This window comes from Nymphalis io, chromosome 4, assembly GCF_905147045.1.
Source record: "Nymphalis io chromosome 4, ilAglIoxx1.1, whole genome shotgun sequence".
NCBI lineage: Eukaryota > Metazoa > Arthropoda > Insecta > Lepidoptera > Nymphalidae > Nymphalis > Nymphalis io.
In genome coordinates, this window is record NC_065891.1 from 13,113,137 (window position 1) to 13,131,250 (window position 18,114).

An 18,114-nucleotide genomic window follows, 5' to 3' on the forward strand; every position below is an offset into this window, starting at 1 on the left:
AACTTAACAGAAAAAGTCACATTCCAATATATTTTACGAACGATATTTGCGATTTTGTTTCATTATTTTTGTATTTATTTATTGTATCATATAAATTTAAATAGTGATACTTATAAGCTGTCCCTATGCTAAGTTTTAATAAAAAAAATCTAGATCTAGGAGATACGTAATGTATTTCTACGAACAGCAATTTGGCCTCATTCACTCACAATCGTAATAAAACTGTATGACTTAACAGTTGGCAACAATTCTTATAATATTTTTCATAAATCAGAAAGACAAAAAGTTAATCTAAAAATATAAGCCATAATTATATTATATTTATAATTTTTTATTATTGTTGTTTTCGATTGTTTTTTTTTTTGTAATTTCCGCCCGCGGGTTCACCCAGGCGTGAAATGAGAGGTGTTCGATTGTCCCAATGCCCTGGATCCATGCCCTTTTCTGAACGTGCAACAAACTGCCAAACGATAAATCAATATTCTTTCATTTTCAATGGATGACCTTATAATATTCTGTGACATGCGTATGTATTATATTAAATATGTATATCTACAATTATCCGTTGAATAATACAAACGGTGTCACTTAATACTAACACTGACGCTTCATGAAATCTATAATAAAAATATGTAATATATGCGAAATACCACTGACTGGCTCATCAACAAGGTCGCCGAAACAATAGGACAGATCGACTTGAAATTTACTTGACTTAGAAAGGATTTTACGTAAATCATATCCAAAATAAATTTTCCGTCATCTAAATTTGGAACATAAGTTTTCAACTAAATTAAGTTGTGGGTACTTTGTATAAATTTTACTCGAACGAAGTCTGGATGAGATATTAGTATTTTATAAATTTATAAAAAAATAATGACACAACGTTCGTGGTTGCTGGTAATAATATTATAAACACGCAAATCAATTAATCCTCTTTATCTGTTTAATATACGATAATGATTATAGTTTTTTTTCTTCTAAAATTAACTGGCTGTATAAACTCGATATTAATTGATTTCATTTATAAATTAACTTTATTGAAGTCTGTGCATAAAAACTGTCGAGGTGACTTCAACAACCAAATTGAAATATCTGGTTCACTTTCAAGACAAAATATAAATTTTTAGCTTTACATATCAATAGTTAGTGACATATATGACGTCAACAGAAAAGTTATATGACGTACGTGTTATGATCGTGAAGTAACCAAAAATTTTACAATCGCTTATTAATTTTATACATAATAATGAATATCGGTGTAACTGAGCTTAATAGATTTTGAAACCGTTTTTCCGATCATCATTATAGTAAGGCGGCACATACAGATTTTTTTATAGTATCGTCTTTGTTATAAGTCACAACTAAATGGCTCACCTTAACTATTGAGAGAATTATATAACCATGTAGTACAATTTTGCCGATTTTTGGTAGTTTTATTAAAAATATTATTACATAGTTCCAAGTATTTTAGTTGCATACCTTGGAGGTAACACCGACTCGTATGCCCTGACCGCTAACTTTTTGTATGTCTGGCGCATATACTTCGTTGCTGTATATTATTTTATAAATAAAAAACGATATTAACATTATAAAACACTTTATTTTAATCAGAATCTGAGTCAGAGAATGTTCCGCGACCGCTCGAATGGTCGCTGTCCATTTCGACGTCTTCTTGCCTCGGAGTTATGACACTGACAGCTTTGATGCACCGTATCGTGTATTTGTTGAAGTCACATCTGAAATAATATTTTTAATCTAATAAAAGTAAGTAACAGCCTGTGAAAGGCCCGCTGCTGGTCTAAAAAGCCTCCTCTCTTTTTTGAGGAGAAAGTTTGGAGCTTATTCCACCACGCAGCTCCAATGCGGTTTGGTTGAATACACATGTGGCAGAATTTCAGTGAAATTAGACACGAGCAGGTTTCCTCAAGATGTTTTCCTTCACCGTAAAGCATGAGATGAAATATAATTACAAATTAAGCACATGAAAATTCAGTGGTGTTTGCCCTGGTTTAATCTAATGCTATTAATATTATAAATGTGTAAGTTTAGATATTTGTTACTCAATCAGGCAAAAACAGCGATGAACGCTATTGGGAATAGAGATATTTAATACCTTAAAATGACACCACCTATTCTTTAAACGCTGGCTAGTTAGAAATACTTAACGATTACACGACTTTATAAATAGGGTGGATCCCTTTGATGTAATGTAGAAGATATGTTATTACGTTCCCCTTTTTAAAACTATTTAAGCAAAGCCATTCTTCAACGCAATAACACAAATTATAGATTTGTTAAACCGCCTCACTAATCTACTACGTATATAGTATAATCTTGCCTATCACGCCGAAGTTTGTCGGTTCGGTTCCCACCCAGGACATACATTTGTGTGCATGAACATGTCTGTTTGACCTGAGTCTAGGTGTAATTATCATATATATGTCAGTTATAGATATGTATATCAGTTGTCTGGTTTCCATAGCACAAGCTCTGCTTAATTTGGGACTAGATGGTCAAATTTCTACAGATAAATCCAAAAAATATATATTTATCATTATATAAGATTGGAACGGCATCCACTTACAGAAACCCAAGAATCAAAATTATCAAATCCTTTTCTTTAAAATTGCTTAATCTTTTTCTATAAGATTAAATTACGATAAGGTTACCAACCGTTCATTATTCTTAGGACAGATGCATTCTAAGTCATTGGTTTAATGATATCCTGATGTGACTTTGTAAATTTAAATAAAACCCGTCAAATGCGAGTCTGACTCGCTTGGAGAGGGATACTATTATGGAGAGCGATGGTAAATAAAAGACAAAAAATGAAATGAAAACTTATTAAAAACAGTAAAGAAATTTAAATACAATTACTTCATTATTATTTTAGTTTTATATACATATATATATATATATAAAGAACAAAGTTCTAAAGTACATTATCATTTAGAGGTTAAAGTAGCGCGATAAAATATTAGAATATCGTCAGAACTATCAGATTAAAACTTTTGGGCTCTGTCCGTACCCAAAACTTATAGAAACAAGGATTCTAGGGCTAGTATGTAATAAATCTATTTTTTATATAAAAAAGGTTAGTTACGTTTTAAGTAAATCTCTTAAATATTATATAGACCTTTATGTATATGGAAATAGCGTTTTAATCGTCAGGTAACTAAGATATATTAGTAATATGAAATACAATTAAAAACAAATACCGAATGTTTATTAAGTTACAACATATCACCGTATATTAATTAATGCAAACAAAAACGTTACTTTTTTTTAAATTAGTCCGGATTTTTTAAATAAAAGATTGCAACCCTAATGTAATATCCGTCACTTTATCTAAGAACAATTCATCTCGATTCCGTCGTTATCGTTTTTATCATACACTTGACCTTATCGGGTGTGATAACGATGAACGTTATCTGGTCGACATGTGATGTGCTTTATGTAACGTTTTAACCTAGTTGGAGACTAATTGGATCGTGTTGACCAGAAATATTTCAAATCACAGAAGCACTAATTAAAGCTATTAAGATTTAAAAGAGAACACCATGTATATAGTGACTGTACCTATTACATTTTTTTATGTTTTATGTATAAAGTGTTATTTTTTTTCTTTTAATTTTTAATAACATTTATTTTAGTGCTTTAGGGTCCGTTCACACAGACCGGCTCGGAGAGGAGAGCAGATTTTTATCACGTTGGAAACAGTGTTTTGAGTGATTGTAGTAAAGTTTATTTTTGCATTTGCACCTTTTTTGTCATTAAAAATGCCTGAACGCGCTTCGTGTGAAGTAATAAAAGGAGCCGACCGGCTCCGCTTGCGTGCTCTTTCTCGCTCGCACCCGCTTTCAGATCTCTTCCAGCCGGTCGATGTGAAATAGTTGGCGGCTCCGCTCCGGCCAATTCCAAGCGTATACGACCCGGTCTGTGTGAAAAGAAAAAAGCAGGCCGATGCTCTCCGAGCCGGTCTGTGTGAACGGACCCTTAAGCATTGGAGCATTACTGTACAACACTGTCCAATTGTACTTCTATGCATTTGATGCAATTTAGTTTTCAAACAGTCAATTTCTCATTATTATAAGACTGGCATTTTTATTATTAACAAAAAAATCATTCAGTTTTATTTAATGACACTTTAATCAGCCTTTATTTAAGCAAATAAGCTTCGGAACTAATTTAGAATCGCTGTTTGTCCTCAAACCTCAAACTCTTATAATACGTATACACATATATTCACACATTCAAACACACACGTATACACATACATAACAACAAACATATATAATACACCGTACTACTACACGGAAAGATATATATCCTTCTTAGGCAAAGAATCAAACACAAAATGAACTAAAACGTTAAATCTTTCGTTGCCAATTTATAAAAAAAAAAAAAAACAGAAAATTGCAACGTCCAGTAGGTATTAAAATTTAAAAAAGCAATTGATTATACTATATCAGAAATTTAAATGTTAAAGCTGTATTGTATCGTATGAAAAGAACTAAGTTCGCAATATTATTATTATTCTAATCTTGAATTATACGAGCAAAACAAGCAGGCAATGCAAAACGACCAAATAAGGACATGTTTAAATATTTACAATACATAAGCAGTCACTTTTGAAGTCAATGTTCTTATCAGTTCTAATCAGATTTGCCTCGAGTTATAACAATTCCGACCGACCAAAAAAAATAACTATTAGCGGTCCTTGCATGAATGCACCAAGCTCACCACCTGTCCCTGTTATGGCGCGAAGGCTCGTGAGGCGAATAACATCTGCGCCGAACAATTCATAATACTTCATGGCGACCACGACCGCTCTGACAAGAGTGTTTTTTTTTTTTTATAGAATAGGAAGGCGGACGAGCATATGGGCCACCTGATGGTAAGTGGTCACCAACGCTCTTAGACATTGGCATTGTAAGAAATGTCAACCATCGCTTACATATCCAATGCGCCACCAACCTTGGGAACTAAGATTTTATGTCCCTTGTGCCTGTAATTACACTGGCTCACTCACCCTTCAAACCGGAACACAACAATATCAAGTATTGCTGTTTTGCGGTAGAATATCTGATGAGTGGGTGGTACCTACCCAGACGAGCTTGCACAAAGCCCTACCACCAGTCACGACGAAGAAGAAAATAACAATTCAAATGAAATATATAATTAAAAAATATATATATAACATATAAGTTAATATCGTAAAAAAATAATTAAAAAGTATAATACGTGTAAAAATAATGTATATCTGAGCTTTCGTCTCGCGTTAGATTATCTGATAACCCAATTAGCTAAGATTACTTGATGGATTGTTGGTTTGTGATAATTCTAAAATCACTCGGATTATCTGACGCCTACGCTCGTGGAATTTTGTCCACTCTGCTCAAAGTGAACTTAGAACATTTGATACTATTTTGTTTTCGTTGCCTCACACATTTCTCATACTGAACTACAAATGTGTGGTGAAAAATACTAATAGTTGGAACGACTATTGTATTAATACACGTGACAAGTAAAAACCTCCTTGAATCGTGTGTTTTGCTCAAACGTTACATACTTAAACGTTACACTAAAATACTTATAACTTTTATTACAATTGTTTAAAAACATTTTTTTATGATTTAATTACATATAATATGTACGTGAATTTGTTTTATTTAACATTATTTATTCTTTGTATATATTTATTTTTTTAGCTTATACTGTGATGTTAAACAAATAAATTTGTTTTATTTCGTACTAATTTCCGCCCGCGGTTTCGGGCCGCGGCACGCAAATGGGTCCTTATCTATAACCCTGAAAACGTGTATGCAAAATTTCTTTCAAAATTCACGATAATAGGTTCAGTAACCGTCTTGAATTTATTCGAAAGTAAGTTAGTTTGTTTGTTTCACTTATTAACTACTCAGTCAAGACGTGGCAGCCCCACAAAAAAAAAACAAACTTTCGAATTTATAATGTATATACGTATAGACGATACATTACGTTATACCCTATTACAATCGGAGTAAGAATAAAGATAAACAAACCGTACATTTACAAATTGCATGCGATTTTCTAATTGTTCAGCTGTTTTACGCACTATAAACAGTTCTTGATTAATTTACCTTTATTTATAATACAACACTATTCCGCTTATTTAGTTATAACCATATATGATTTTCAAAAATCCGATTACAACTTCGCGGACATTGAAAACGCCATTTTTTCACGAATCCGTAGTGAATATCATAGATTATTCAAGATCTCGACCGATGGTATCGCGTCAAGTGATATCGGTGACCAATGATCATGTCGAAGCTGTTTATTTGGGTTAATTCCTCTTGTGGTTGGAATAGGCTATACATATATCCACAATAGGCGCCGCCGGGATTAGAGGGGTACACAGTAACCTGGGAACCCTCCCTAGAGAATGGAGGCCCGATCGATGAATGCGATCCCGTGGCGCTCCTCGCTAAAACGGAAAGGATATCGCTGGTTTTTAGTGGGTATTCCGATGTTGGGCACTCGGCGCCTTGAACATCGGCGAACCCCACATACCCCCCCATTTTTCCTGTGGGGGAAACGCGTAATGCGTTTTTCCAACGTTATAAAAATGCTACACATAAATATTATCAGTAAATTCATACTCACATTTTACTCAGCTGCGAATATTTCACAGTCAAAACCTTTTCTAAGGCTAGAAGCACACTGGGCGGCACTTTCTTCTTGTCCGTGACGAGATACTTCAACCAAATGAGAAGATGTTCCAAATGTCTGCTTTCTTCTAGAAGACGTGCGAGCGAGTTAAGGAGACGATACGAGTAGTCATCTTCTAAGCCGGCTACTGTTAGTTGAACTGTGAGAATAAAATAAAAGTAAGGTTAACAAAACAAATCGATATAAAATAATTAAGTCAGTCCTAGTACTGTAATCATAATAATTTATTTGCATGAAAGATAGTTTTACAGATGTTACGATTTCTATATAAGTATATAATACATTTCGCCCACGATAGGCACGCAAATATATTTGTTAACAAGTAATTGATATTAAATACAGATCAAACCAATTGTACATTAAAATAATTATATTAGTATATGTATGAAATGATAGGTATATAAAATAAAAATTGGTTTAAAATAAACAATAATTAATTTAATTATTGTTTATTCATTTAAGTTTATACATTTAAGTGCATAGTTACATAATAAATAATAAAATATACATTTAATTTATTTAAAATAGATAGACACTGGTGGTAGGGCTTTGTGCAAGCTTGTCTGGGTAGGTACCACCCACTCATCAGATATTCTACCGCAAAACGGCAGTACTTGATATTGTTGTGTTCTGGTTTGAAGGGTGAGTGAGCCAGTGTAATTACAGGCACAAGGGACATAAAATCTTAGTTCCCAAGGTTGGTGGCGCATTGGCGATGTAAGTGATGGTTAACATTTCTTACAATGCCATTGTCTATGGGTGTTGGTGACCACTTACCATCAGGTGACCTATATGCTCGTCCGCCTTCCTATTTTATAAAAAAAAAAAATATCGTCAATACTGATCGTACCGATATTTTCTGTATCAATACATCGGATGTTTAAATTTTTCGTTTAAAAGATAAATTAACAAAAAAACATTCTACCCCAATAAAGGAAAATAGAATGAAAATAATATTTTTTTAATAACTTTTTGATAGTTTTGAATGTCATGTTACAGTACTAAATTGAATGTTAAGCTACCGCCGGTTCGGAGTTTATATTCAATCGATAAGAACAGCAAATAGTACTAAGCGAAACGGAATATTTTTAAATATTGATCTCTTGAAGCTCACGGATTAAAACATAACAGATATCTGTCATATTGGAGGTATTCAACAATATATAAATAAATAATAATAAGAATTATTAACAATGACCATGTTCCTACAAGTTACATCATAAATAATGGCACGAGCCAAGACTTACAATTTATATGACGCAGAACCAAAGAGCTAAAAAATACTAAGAGAGAAACCACTCGCTCTGCTGCGCTAAAGGCCTCCGTTTCCTTTTTGAGAAGGTTTGGAGCTTATTCCACCACGCTACTCCAGTGCGGGTTGGTGAAATACACATGTGGCAGAATTTTAAGTTAATTTACTGGTACACTTTAATACTTATGTTATATAAAATATAATATGCAAGTTGACACGAACTGTCAGAGGGTGGGACGGCCTCGACGCACTGCTGCACGAGCTCATGCTGGTTGAGCTGCAGCGACCCCACCAGCGCCGCGCCCCACTCTCGCGCGCGCAGGTGTGACCGCACCGCCGCCGGCGTCGACGACGACTCCAGCCGATACGGCCTGCGAAAAGGGGGCTTTTAATCACTCCTTTGAATTATTATTCAACATGTTTATGATACTAAGCGACTTTAAAGGCGTTTTTAAAAAAAAAAACATGTCTAGGCGTAGTTAAGACATAATTTTTAAAATTCACTAATTAAAACAAATTATGCACTAAATTCGCTTTGATAAATTGTGATTGCCATAGTTTCTTCAACGTCCGTTTTCTCAGGTTTGATTGCTACATAAAATAAAAAATAAAAATGTAAGCTGTTTTACGTTACACATAGAAACGTTTCTCTCAAAATCACCTGAAAGATCCATCTAGTCCTGCGTTCTGGCTGTAAAGCAAGAGTCCTTCTGTGGCCGCTACTGCGAAACTTTCGCCGGTCGGAGAGAAACGAACACAGTGGACACGTACCTAAAATTTTTCATGTTCAATATCAAATCATATTACATCGAATTTTATTTTAATTTTTCATTTCGTTACTAGATGGCGTTAGTCGTCTTTTAAATCGCGCTATAGTTATTTATGTCTGTAAATTCTTAGTAGCGCTTGGCCTAAAACGGAGAGAACAATAAAGTCACCTGACCAACAGTACTAAAATTGGCACAGTACATTACTACCGGGTAACATATAAAATTTGCTTTATCTTCTTATCGATTCTTAAGTGAATAGTATATTATATATATATTAGTATATATATAATAGGCATCGATACATAAATTGGATTTGTTGATTCCGGTATATCAACTCTCGAAATCGATTAGGATCAACGATCTCGTTGTGTTATTGCCAGTGAACAGAATAGCACAAACATATATGTGCCCAATACGGTCTACTCTTGCCAGAAAATTAACTAAGAAAATTGCAAAAATCAAAAGTTTTTATCAAACGCAAAAGAAATATTCACAAACCTCAGGTTTAACTTTCCTATCGGCCATGTCACCCGACTTCACCCCCGGCAGACGTATGTTGACGTCCCCCCCTTCGAAGTCCGTCCTCTCTTCGACGAGCGCCATATTACCGAACTCGGTGAGGAAACGGCGATTTATAAAGTCCTAAAACAATAATTGGAGACTTCTAATTTGACACGCTTATTACGCCCAACCGCCTGGACGTATTTATTACCTTACCTTTTTTGCTAAATTGAGCCTTAGTTTTAAAAAGCATTGTTTTAACTGTTATTTATTTTATTTTTACATTATATATAAAAAAGCTGACATCCAGCTAATGTAATGAATGAAAACAATGAGAAAACATGCACATGTTGGAGAAATTCAAGACACTCTGAACAAAAGTCGGAATTTTACAAGCGGTTATAAAACTCACATTGACAGCATCTAGCGATCTATTCTGTGTAATCACGTACTTCCTGATGAGGACGGACTCCTTGATGCTGTACAGACACACGTTCTTGGAGTTCCCGCCGGCGAGGACACACGAGCCGTCTGCTGAGTAGCAGAGAGTCGTAAAAGCCCTGAAAAATGTAATAAAATAACTAATATCTCCGAAGTGGGTTGAAACCTTATTGCGTCAAAACGTTATATATAAAGATATTGTATTCAAATTCGTATTTGAAATTATACTGTCATGGCGTTTAATGAAGATCAAAAGTGTATTACTTCAATAATTTGTTATAATAATTCATCTCGTGCTTGACGATGAGGGAAAACATCGTGAGGAAACCTGCATGTATCGAATTTCACTGAAATTCTGCCACATGTATATTCCACCTACCAGCATTGGAGCAGCGTGGTGGAATAAGCTCCAAAACTTCACCTCAAAAAGGGAGCCTCAGCCCAGCAATGGGACATTCACAGGCTGTAACTGAACGAACCATAGCTAAAGATTCGTCTTATTTCCAAACAAAAAAATTACTACGACTGTTAAACAACTTTAAATTCATTAAACAAAATGACATCTGTCCGCCGTGATGGATTTTTTGTAGTGAGGTACAAATATATTTGTAAATATTTTATTTTGAATCAAAAATCAATTTTAATATAATTTAACCAAAACAGACAACGTGTTTACCTATTTTCAATACAGCGTTTGAAGAACTAGGTCTCAATATATTTATGAAATGTCTTCTTTAGATTTACCTTTGTTAATATTAAAAGTAACAGAAAGAAAGTAAAACAGGGATGGGTTGTATTTATGTTATTAACATTGATTACCGTGACATAATACTAGCAGGAAAATCATTTTTTTTAGAATAGGAGGGCGGACGAGCGTATAGGCCACCCGATGGTAAGTGGTCACCAACGCCCATAGACATTGGCATTGTAAGAAATGTTAACCATCGCTTACATCACCAATACGCAACCAACCTTGTGAACTAAGATGTTATGTCCCTTGTGCCTGTAATTACACTGGCTCACTCACCCTTCAAACCGGAACACAACAATACCAAGTACCGCCGTTTTGCGGTAGAATATATATCTGATGAGTGGGTGGTACCTACCCAGACGAGCTTGCACAAAGCTCTACCACCAGTAAATTATACCATTAGCATAATAATTATTAAAATACGTAATAAAAATTAATTATAAATTGTTATTATAAGTCAAGTAAGTGATTTAAAGTTATAACTTCTAAAGTAGTAACATTGTTACAACGCAGAATTGTTGTACCGACTTAAACAATAAACTTACTTTGTCTTAAGCATCTTTTCAGGCGTTATGAGATCCGTATCGGCTCTCCCGGAACCTAGGTCATTCCTCCCCTCTATACTTCCGGTCTGGTCGCAGGTGGTGGTATTGAAGAAGGATATATTACCATCAAGGGTTGTCACTGCAATCTGAAATATTAGAAATTTAAAGATATTGAATGTTTTTCAAAGATCGTCAAGTGTGTTTGAAATTGCTACCTATCTAATTTGCAAATATATATAACTTAAAAGGCGAGGGGATTTTTGGGGTTTTTTTAAATTGCTTAATAACAAATTTTATCAATATATATGTTACATTCGCATTTATAATATTAGTATAGTTTTATTTATTGTAAAAATAAAATACTTTATAATGTACAATTAAGTTAATTATTCTATATATAAAAATATAAGACTGTGGAATACTATTACATATTTAGTATATTATGCAATTAAATAATAATATTTAATCCGCTTTTATCTTTATCTTTTATTTATTTTATAATTATTTTTTTGAATATAGTTTTTTATCAGAAATAAATACTATTGACATGCCGCGATCAGGAGTTGCTCAAAACCCAAATTTAAAATACAAAGTTACAATAATATTTTTCGGTGCAAACGTTGCGCCACAGTGATCATAAATGACGCATCGATCCTCACCTCCTCCCCGTCGGGCCTGAAGGCGACCTGCAAGGCGTCGGCCGTCAGCTGGACGGTGTCGCAGTCGGAGCTGGTCTCCACGCAGTTCCACAGGCGCACGGAGCGGTCCCACGAGGCGGAGGCCAGGCGCGAGCTGGCCAGCGCGGGGCTGAACGCCACGCACGACACCGGCGCCTCGTGCCCGCCCAGCACCTGCGGCGCGCGCACTGTACCTCGCCCCACTGTGCCTCGCCCCACTGTGCCTCGCCCCACTGTGCCTCGCCCCACTGTGCCTCGCCCCACTGTGCCTCGCCCCACTGTGCCTCGCCCCACTGTGCCTCGCCCCACTGTGCCTCGCCCCACTGTGCCTCGCCCCACTGTGGTCCCAGGGCAGCTTCACATACTCACAGGTGGTGCTACGTGCGAACCCGTGTCGGTGGGTACCTCACACTAATCGGTTCTTACCACCAAGCATCGATACTTTGTATTAAATGTGCTTGTTTGAGGGGTGAGTGTGCCAGTATTATTACAGGCACGATTAAAAATAATAAAAAAAAACACATTTTTCAAAATCAACTTCATGATTCTTAATTCAACTCTAAGAAAAAGAATTCCATCCGATTTGATCCCTTGAACATCTTCGAAAATCTATCTTTCCCGCCAAACCAAGAATGTATGACTTAATTCAACTCTTCCATAGAATAACAGAGTGATAGTAAATAAACCACATCTCACCTCTAAAAGCTTGCCGAATTTGATAGACCAGATGAAAATTTCGAAGACGTCGTGCCCCCCCGCAGCGCACAACTCGCTGCTGGAGTCCAGCGCCACGCAACCGAACTGAACTAGACTTGGAGACGTCAGGGTCCGGAAGTTACGATACCTTTAATGGAAAAACGTGTATCGTGTTAAAACATAAAAAAGTCCAACTCTGTGTTTATATTGTTGTACAAATACACAAATAAACTTCTAAATTAGTCACGTATAGCGACAAAGACTTCCCATTTTCTTTAAAAGTCTTGAAGGTTAGCCCATCAGGACTCACGTGGCTTCACTGCAATTTACTAGATATATACACGTGGCAGAACTTCATCCGACACATACAGGTTTTCCTACTTATTATCATTTCATCGTAAACACAAATTAGGCACAAACTAGCTACTGAGGTAGAGCTTGCCCGAATTTTAACCCATGATTTTGGGTGACCATATTGCAAATCTAGATAGTTTAAATGATGACACCCATGGTTCATCCACTGAACGATCTATGCGCGCTTTATATACATAAAACTGTTCCGCGTAGTTTCACCCTCGTGATACATTAGTGCACCACCCCCTTGAACATAAATCGTGTCATATAATCTATAACCTTTCTAAATAAACAAAGTATACGTTAAAAGGCGTGGTTAGAAAGCGTGAATCTTTATCAGTGATCGTAGATTCAAACCCGGGCAACCCTAATAGCCTGTGAATGTCCCACTGCTGGGCTAAAGTCACAATCTAATCACAAATTAAGCACATGAAAATTCAGTGATGCTTGCCCGGGTTTGAACCCACGACCATCGGTTAAGATTCACGCATTCTAACCACTGGGCCATCTCGGCTTTTTTTTGCACCCGGGCAAGCACCACTGAATTTTCATGTGATCATTAACAGACAGCGTGCTTAATTTCTGTTTATAATTCATCTCGTGCTTTTCGGTGAAGGAAAACATCGTGAGGAAACCTGCATGTGTCTAATTTCATCGAAATTCTGCCACATGTGTATTCCACCAACCCGCATTGGAGCAGCGTGGTGGAATAAGCTCCAAACCCTTCTCCTCAAATAGGGAGAGGAGGCCTTAGCCCAGCAGTGGGACATTTACAGGCTGTTACTTTACATTAACAGGCTATTAATGCGTTATAACACAAAAAAAAATCAAACTGACTTAGATTACTGTGTTCCAACAACCAAACGCTTTGACTTTATAATATTAATAGAAAAACATCCAATATCTCACCTCGTAAGGTCATAACACCTCACTGTTCCGTCCAATGATGACGAAACAAAGAATTTCTTATTTGCACTGAAGACGATATTCGTCACAGTCGAGCTGTGTTCGTTGAACGTCACAAAACAAAAGCCAGAGGTCGTGTTCCACACTTTGACCTTCCCGTCGTAACCTCCAGTGACTATGTAGAGGCCGTCAGGCGAATACGCGAGACATGTCATGTCCAATGAATGGCCTTGTTGCTTCATTACGTACTGCTCGCCTGTTGGTAAAGTGGAAAATTTCTGTATACAATAATAAGGTCTAACACAAGTGGGCGCAAAATAGATACAAATTTTGAAAAAATTGCTTGGATATTTTTTGCAGAGACTTAAGTTGATGTATAAATACCATATCTGATATATCCAAAAAGATGTTTTGAAGACTATATCTATTTTGCATAACTCCGTACAATTACAGTCCATAATTTTTCTTATATGGCAATGGTCTACTTTCAAGTTATGAAATCAATTGGGAGATAACATTACATATATGATAGATATGACCTGAGATGGCCCAGTGGTAAGAAAGCGTGAATCTTAACCGATGATCGTGGATTCAAACCCGGATAAGAACCACTGAATTTTCATGTGCTTAATTTGCGATTATAATTTATCTCGTGCTTTACGGTGAAGGAAAACATCGTGAGGAAACCTGCATGTGTCTAATTTCACTGAAATTCTGCCACATGTGTATTCCATCAAACCGCATGGGAGCAGCGTGGTGGAATAAGCTCCGAACCTTCTCCTCAAAAAGAGGAGAGGAGGCCTTTAGCCCAGCAGTGGGACATTCACAGGCTGTTACGGATAGTATTGATACCAAGAATCGACAAAAAACTCATCAATGCTTTTAAGTTAATAATATCGCTTTTAATATTGAATTATTATTAATTTAAATATATATTTAATCTGTTACTTCATCATATATTTTTTAATATAGACAATAAGGTCACCACCATGAATATTATATATTTTTTAATTGTAATAAGAAAGCAGTAAAGAGTTTGCACCAAACAAAAAAAATCTATCATTAATAGTAATAAGAAATATTAATTTCCGATCTCCCATAAATGTAATCCATACTAATATTATAATGCGACATTGAGTTTGTTTGTTTATTTGTTTGTTACGCTTTTAAATCTAATCAGTTGAGTAACTGATCATCATAAAATTTTACACACACAGGGTATAGAAAAGAATGTGAGTTACCTAACCCCGCTGAAAAGCGGACGGAAACTCGAGTTGTATAAAATTGGATCTATATATTTTTATAAGAAATAAAATTTAAGCATATAATTATATAACATAAATACTTACTCTGCCATTCCCAAACAAGCAACTGGCCTATATTTGGACACCCAAAAGCTATCCAGTCACCCTGGGGCGACATCGCTATGCTGCTGATCCTGTGCTCGGATATACTGAGTGTGTGAATCAAATTCACATCTGGCATTTCGTGAAGAAAGAATATACCAGATGTAAAACCTGTAATCAATTTGAAGAATATGTGTAGTTATAAGTCATTGGATTAAGTGAAACTAATTTAAAAATCATTTCCATGATTAGACATTCTTACAGATTAAATAAAATGCTAATAACATTAAACTTAAAATAAAATTAAAATGGAATTAATTTTAAATTTGGTGGATTTTTATGTAATTCACACATTCAAAATACTTTTATATGTAATCTATTTTAAAAACTTACTATACACATTCCAATAATGTAAGTAAGCTCTAAGATTTTTTACCTTAAATAAAATCATAAAATTAAAAAATATATATCACACTGATGATTTACCAATTATGACTTACCAGTGACTAATATCTTTGTATTTCTATGGTAAGCTGCAGCTGATAGCCTCACTTTATGGTGGGCGTTTCTAATCGCATCACCTATGTAGTGACGACCCAACTTTCTGTACTGCAGTCTCTTATCATCATCGACTTTTTTCTCTAACTCCTTTTCCATATTTTCATCTTTATCACTTTCCTGTAAACAACAACATTTTAATTAATTGTCGTCACTGATAACAGGAAGTCAAAGAAATTGTCTATATATACATATATTGTGTATATAAACAGTCATCTGTGAAAATTTTACACATAAGATATAAACTTACATATTCCTTATCTTTCTCAATTATATTCTCTTCATCGACTTCATCCTCTTGCAGTTCAGTATCCTTTTGCAACTTCCGTCTTTTCTTGTGTGATATTTGTACTGCAGATGTCACTAAATCATCTGAATCTATCGTTGCCTCCCACAAGCAAACTTGACCATTGCGGCTTACAGTTATAAGGTCTAAGCTTGATTTTTCAAAGAATACTCCTACAATTTTATCTGTATGCCCGCTTAATGAGTACATGTTTAAGTTATCCAAATATTCCGATGTGAATATTTTCGTTGTGGTGTCTTTAGAACCAACTGCTAGTAACTTGCCACAGCTTGACCAATCAAGGCAAGTAACTTGGTCATGTGACTTTTTAAATACTCTTTTCATTATGAATGAACGAAATTCACCTGTAAAGCTACTGGGTGCCGTCATTATGAACACTGAAATAAATAAATATTGATGCTATTCTAAAATAATATCAAATTCTATATTATCATATTTTATAAACTAAAGTAAAGCCTATAACTAACTTATAAACTTACAAAAATTTACTATTTACATTTGAAAAGTTTTATAATATATTTCATCAAATTTATTAAATGAACAAATTTTCTTGCACAGCATTTTAATACAAAAACAAATTACCTGTGTCATCACAACAGGCAGCAAATAGTTTACCATCGGGACTAAACTTAACGGCATTCACTTGCTGCTTGAATTTATACCTGTGTATTACTGTGCATGTCAAGAGACTGATCATTTGAGCTTCACCCTCTGAAAATTAAAACATAACTATAAGCATCACTTAGAAAGACTTCACTTTGTACTTGACATTAAAATTTCTAATCTAACTAAGCAATAAATAAGCCACTCCTTGGTAAAAGCCTCCTCTCCTAAAGTAGAAGTTATCAATCATTAATAAATAATTGAGTGAGCTTATCGTTAAATAGAATTTCATGTGTCATTAGTTTTGTTGTAATATTTTCCTTCAATGTTGAACATGAAATGAAAGATAAACACAAATAATGCTCATGAAAAGCACTCTATTGTGATTGCCTGGATTTTAACGTAATATATGTTTATCTAAGCTTTCTCACCTCTAATACTTAAAGCAACAAAGTATTGATTTCCACCTAATGAGAGATTGTCAATACACCTATTTTTTAACCCACAAGGCAAATGTTAACAACTAAGATTTTCCAAAGTATTTTATTTGCATTGTTTGAAAGTTTTTCTTTGTTTCAAAAATAATAGTCATCACTTAAAGTAGTACGTCAAGAGTTATATAGACAAAAGTTATATAGACAATGACCAAGAATCAAAAGTTATGTATGTGTATAGAAATACAAATTGATATTTTAAATTATACATACTTTCGTTGATAGCGAGAAGTATTGACCCATTAGGAGACACATCAATTGCTGTGTAATTGAAATGACTTTCGACTGGTAAAGTATTGCTTTTATTTCTGAAATAAATAATATATTAATAATTAAATCATTATTTTTATGATCAAAACAAAAGCATATAATTTACATAAAAATTTATCTGTATACATTACAGAAAGATTTTAAATAAATTTACATTTTTTTGCCATTTTTGATTGGATTATTAACTTTTCGAAATACTTACTGCTTAAGATTATAAATAGTGATTTTATTACCAACTGGACTGATTACACAATTACCATCATTTGTAAACAATATATCACCACGGCGGTATACCGTCCCGAGGAGATTTTGAAACTGAAATAATATGTAACAAGTAAATAACATTTATTACTATTACACGTTAACTTGATTGTTGAAAAGTATAATAAAAGAAAGAACCTTGTAATTGAACTTCATTTTAACTTCACTTTAACTATTTTGACAGTTAAATGGAAAAATATTATTATTAAAATATATTTAATTTTGGCGATATGCATGAAATAACAACATAACCAACAAAGTAAGCGACATGGTTATTGACATATGTAAGCTAAGTTGCCAATTGCCATGCGTGTTTGACATTAGCAGTTTTTTTGTTTGCTTATAACTTCTTGTTAAAAAGCAAAGGTATTACTTTAAACATTGTGTCATGGACGAAGTTAAAAAAAAATCTTTATTATGTATTAAATCTCTTTTTATAACCCTATTGGATGCAAATAATATAAATGGGTAAAAAATAATATTTTTTCAAACCTTCATTCCAACAGCAACAAGACCTAAGAGTATAAATGTGGTGATTTACAAAATTCTTCACTACTCAGACTTGATCCAAAAAACAATAACTATTGAATCGACATTCCACGACACGGTTATTTCGGTTTTATATACCATTATAATGCGTAGATTATGATTATGAGTTATTTGTC

The 18,114-nt window shown here is 34.5% G+C and overlaps 1 protein-coding gene and 1 long non-coding RNA gene across 3 annotated transcripts in view; one reads left to right on the plus strand and one right to left on the minus strand.

Moving 5' to 3' along the window:
• Nucleotides 1-7,511, plus strand: part of LOC126768170 (uncharacterized) — a 259,312-nt gene extending 251,801 nt beyond the window's left edge. The window contains exon 2 of the long non-coding RNA XR_007669214.1: nucleotides 7,415-7,511. This is a non-coding gene — a long non-coding RNA (uncharacterized LOC126768170). The remainder of the gene's footprint in view (nucleotides 1-7,414) is intronic.
• LOC126768123 (periodic tryptophan protein 2 homolog) lies at nucleotides 1,584-17,732 on the minus strand. 2 transcript variants are annotated; one of them, XM_050486038.1, is made up of 17 exons: nucleotides 17,588-17,732; nucleotides 17,391-17,503; nucleotides 17,132-17,226; nucleotides 16,404-16,532; nucleotides 15,765-16,198; nucleotides 15,457-15,634; nucleotides 14,960-15,127; nucleotides 13,614-13,866; nucleotides 12,351-12,498; nucleotides 11,637-11,828; nucleotides 10,978-11,123; nucleotides 9,653-9,800; nucleotides 9,238-9,381; nucleotides 8,631-8,740; nucleotides 8,192-8,340; nucleotides 6,652-6,856; nucleotides 1,584-1,739 (listed from the first exon to the last, which is right to left on the minus strand). In XM_050486038.1, the coding sequence occupies exons 1-17, from the start codon at nucleotides 17,603-17,605 to the stop codon at nucleotides 1,607-1,609; spliced, it is 2,763 nt and encodes a 920-aa protein (XP_050341995.1). In that variant the 5' UTR covers nucleotides 17,606-17,732; the 3' UTR covers nucleotides 1,584-1,606. The 2 variants fall into 2 exon arrangements, with proteins under 2 accessions (XP_050341995.1, XP_050341996.1); XM_050486039.1 differs by lacking the exon at nucleotides 11,637-11,828.
• Between the last annotated feature and the right edge of the window lie 382 nt (nucleotides 17,733-18,114).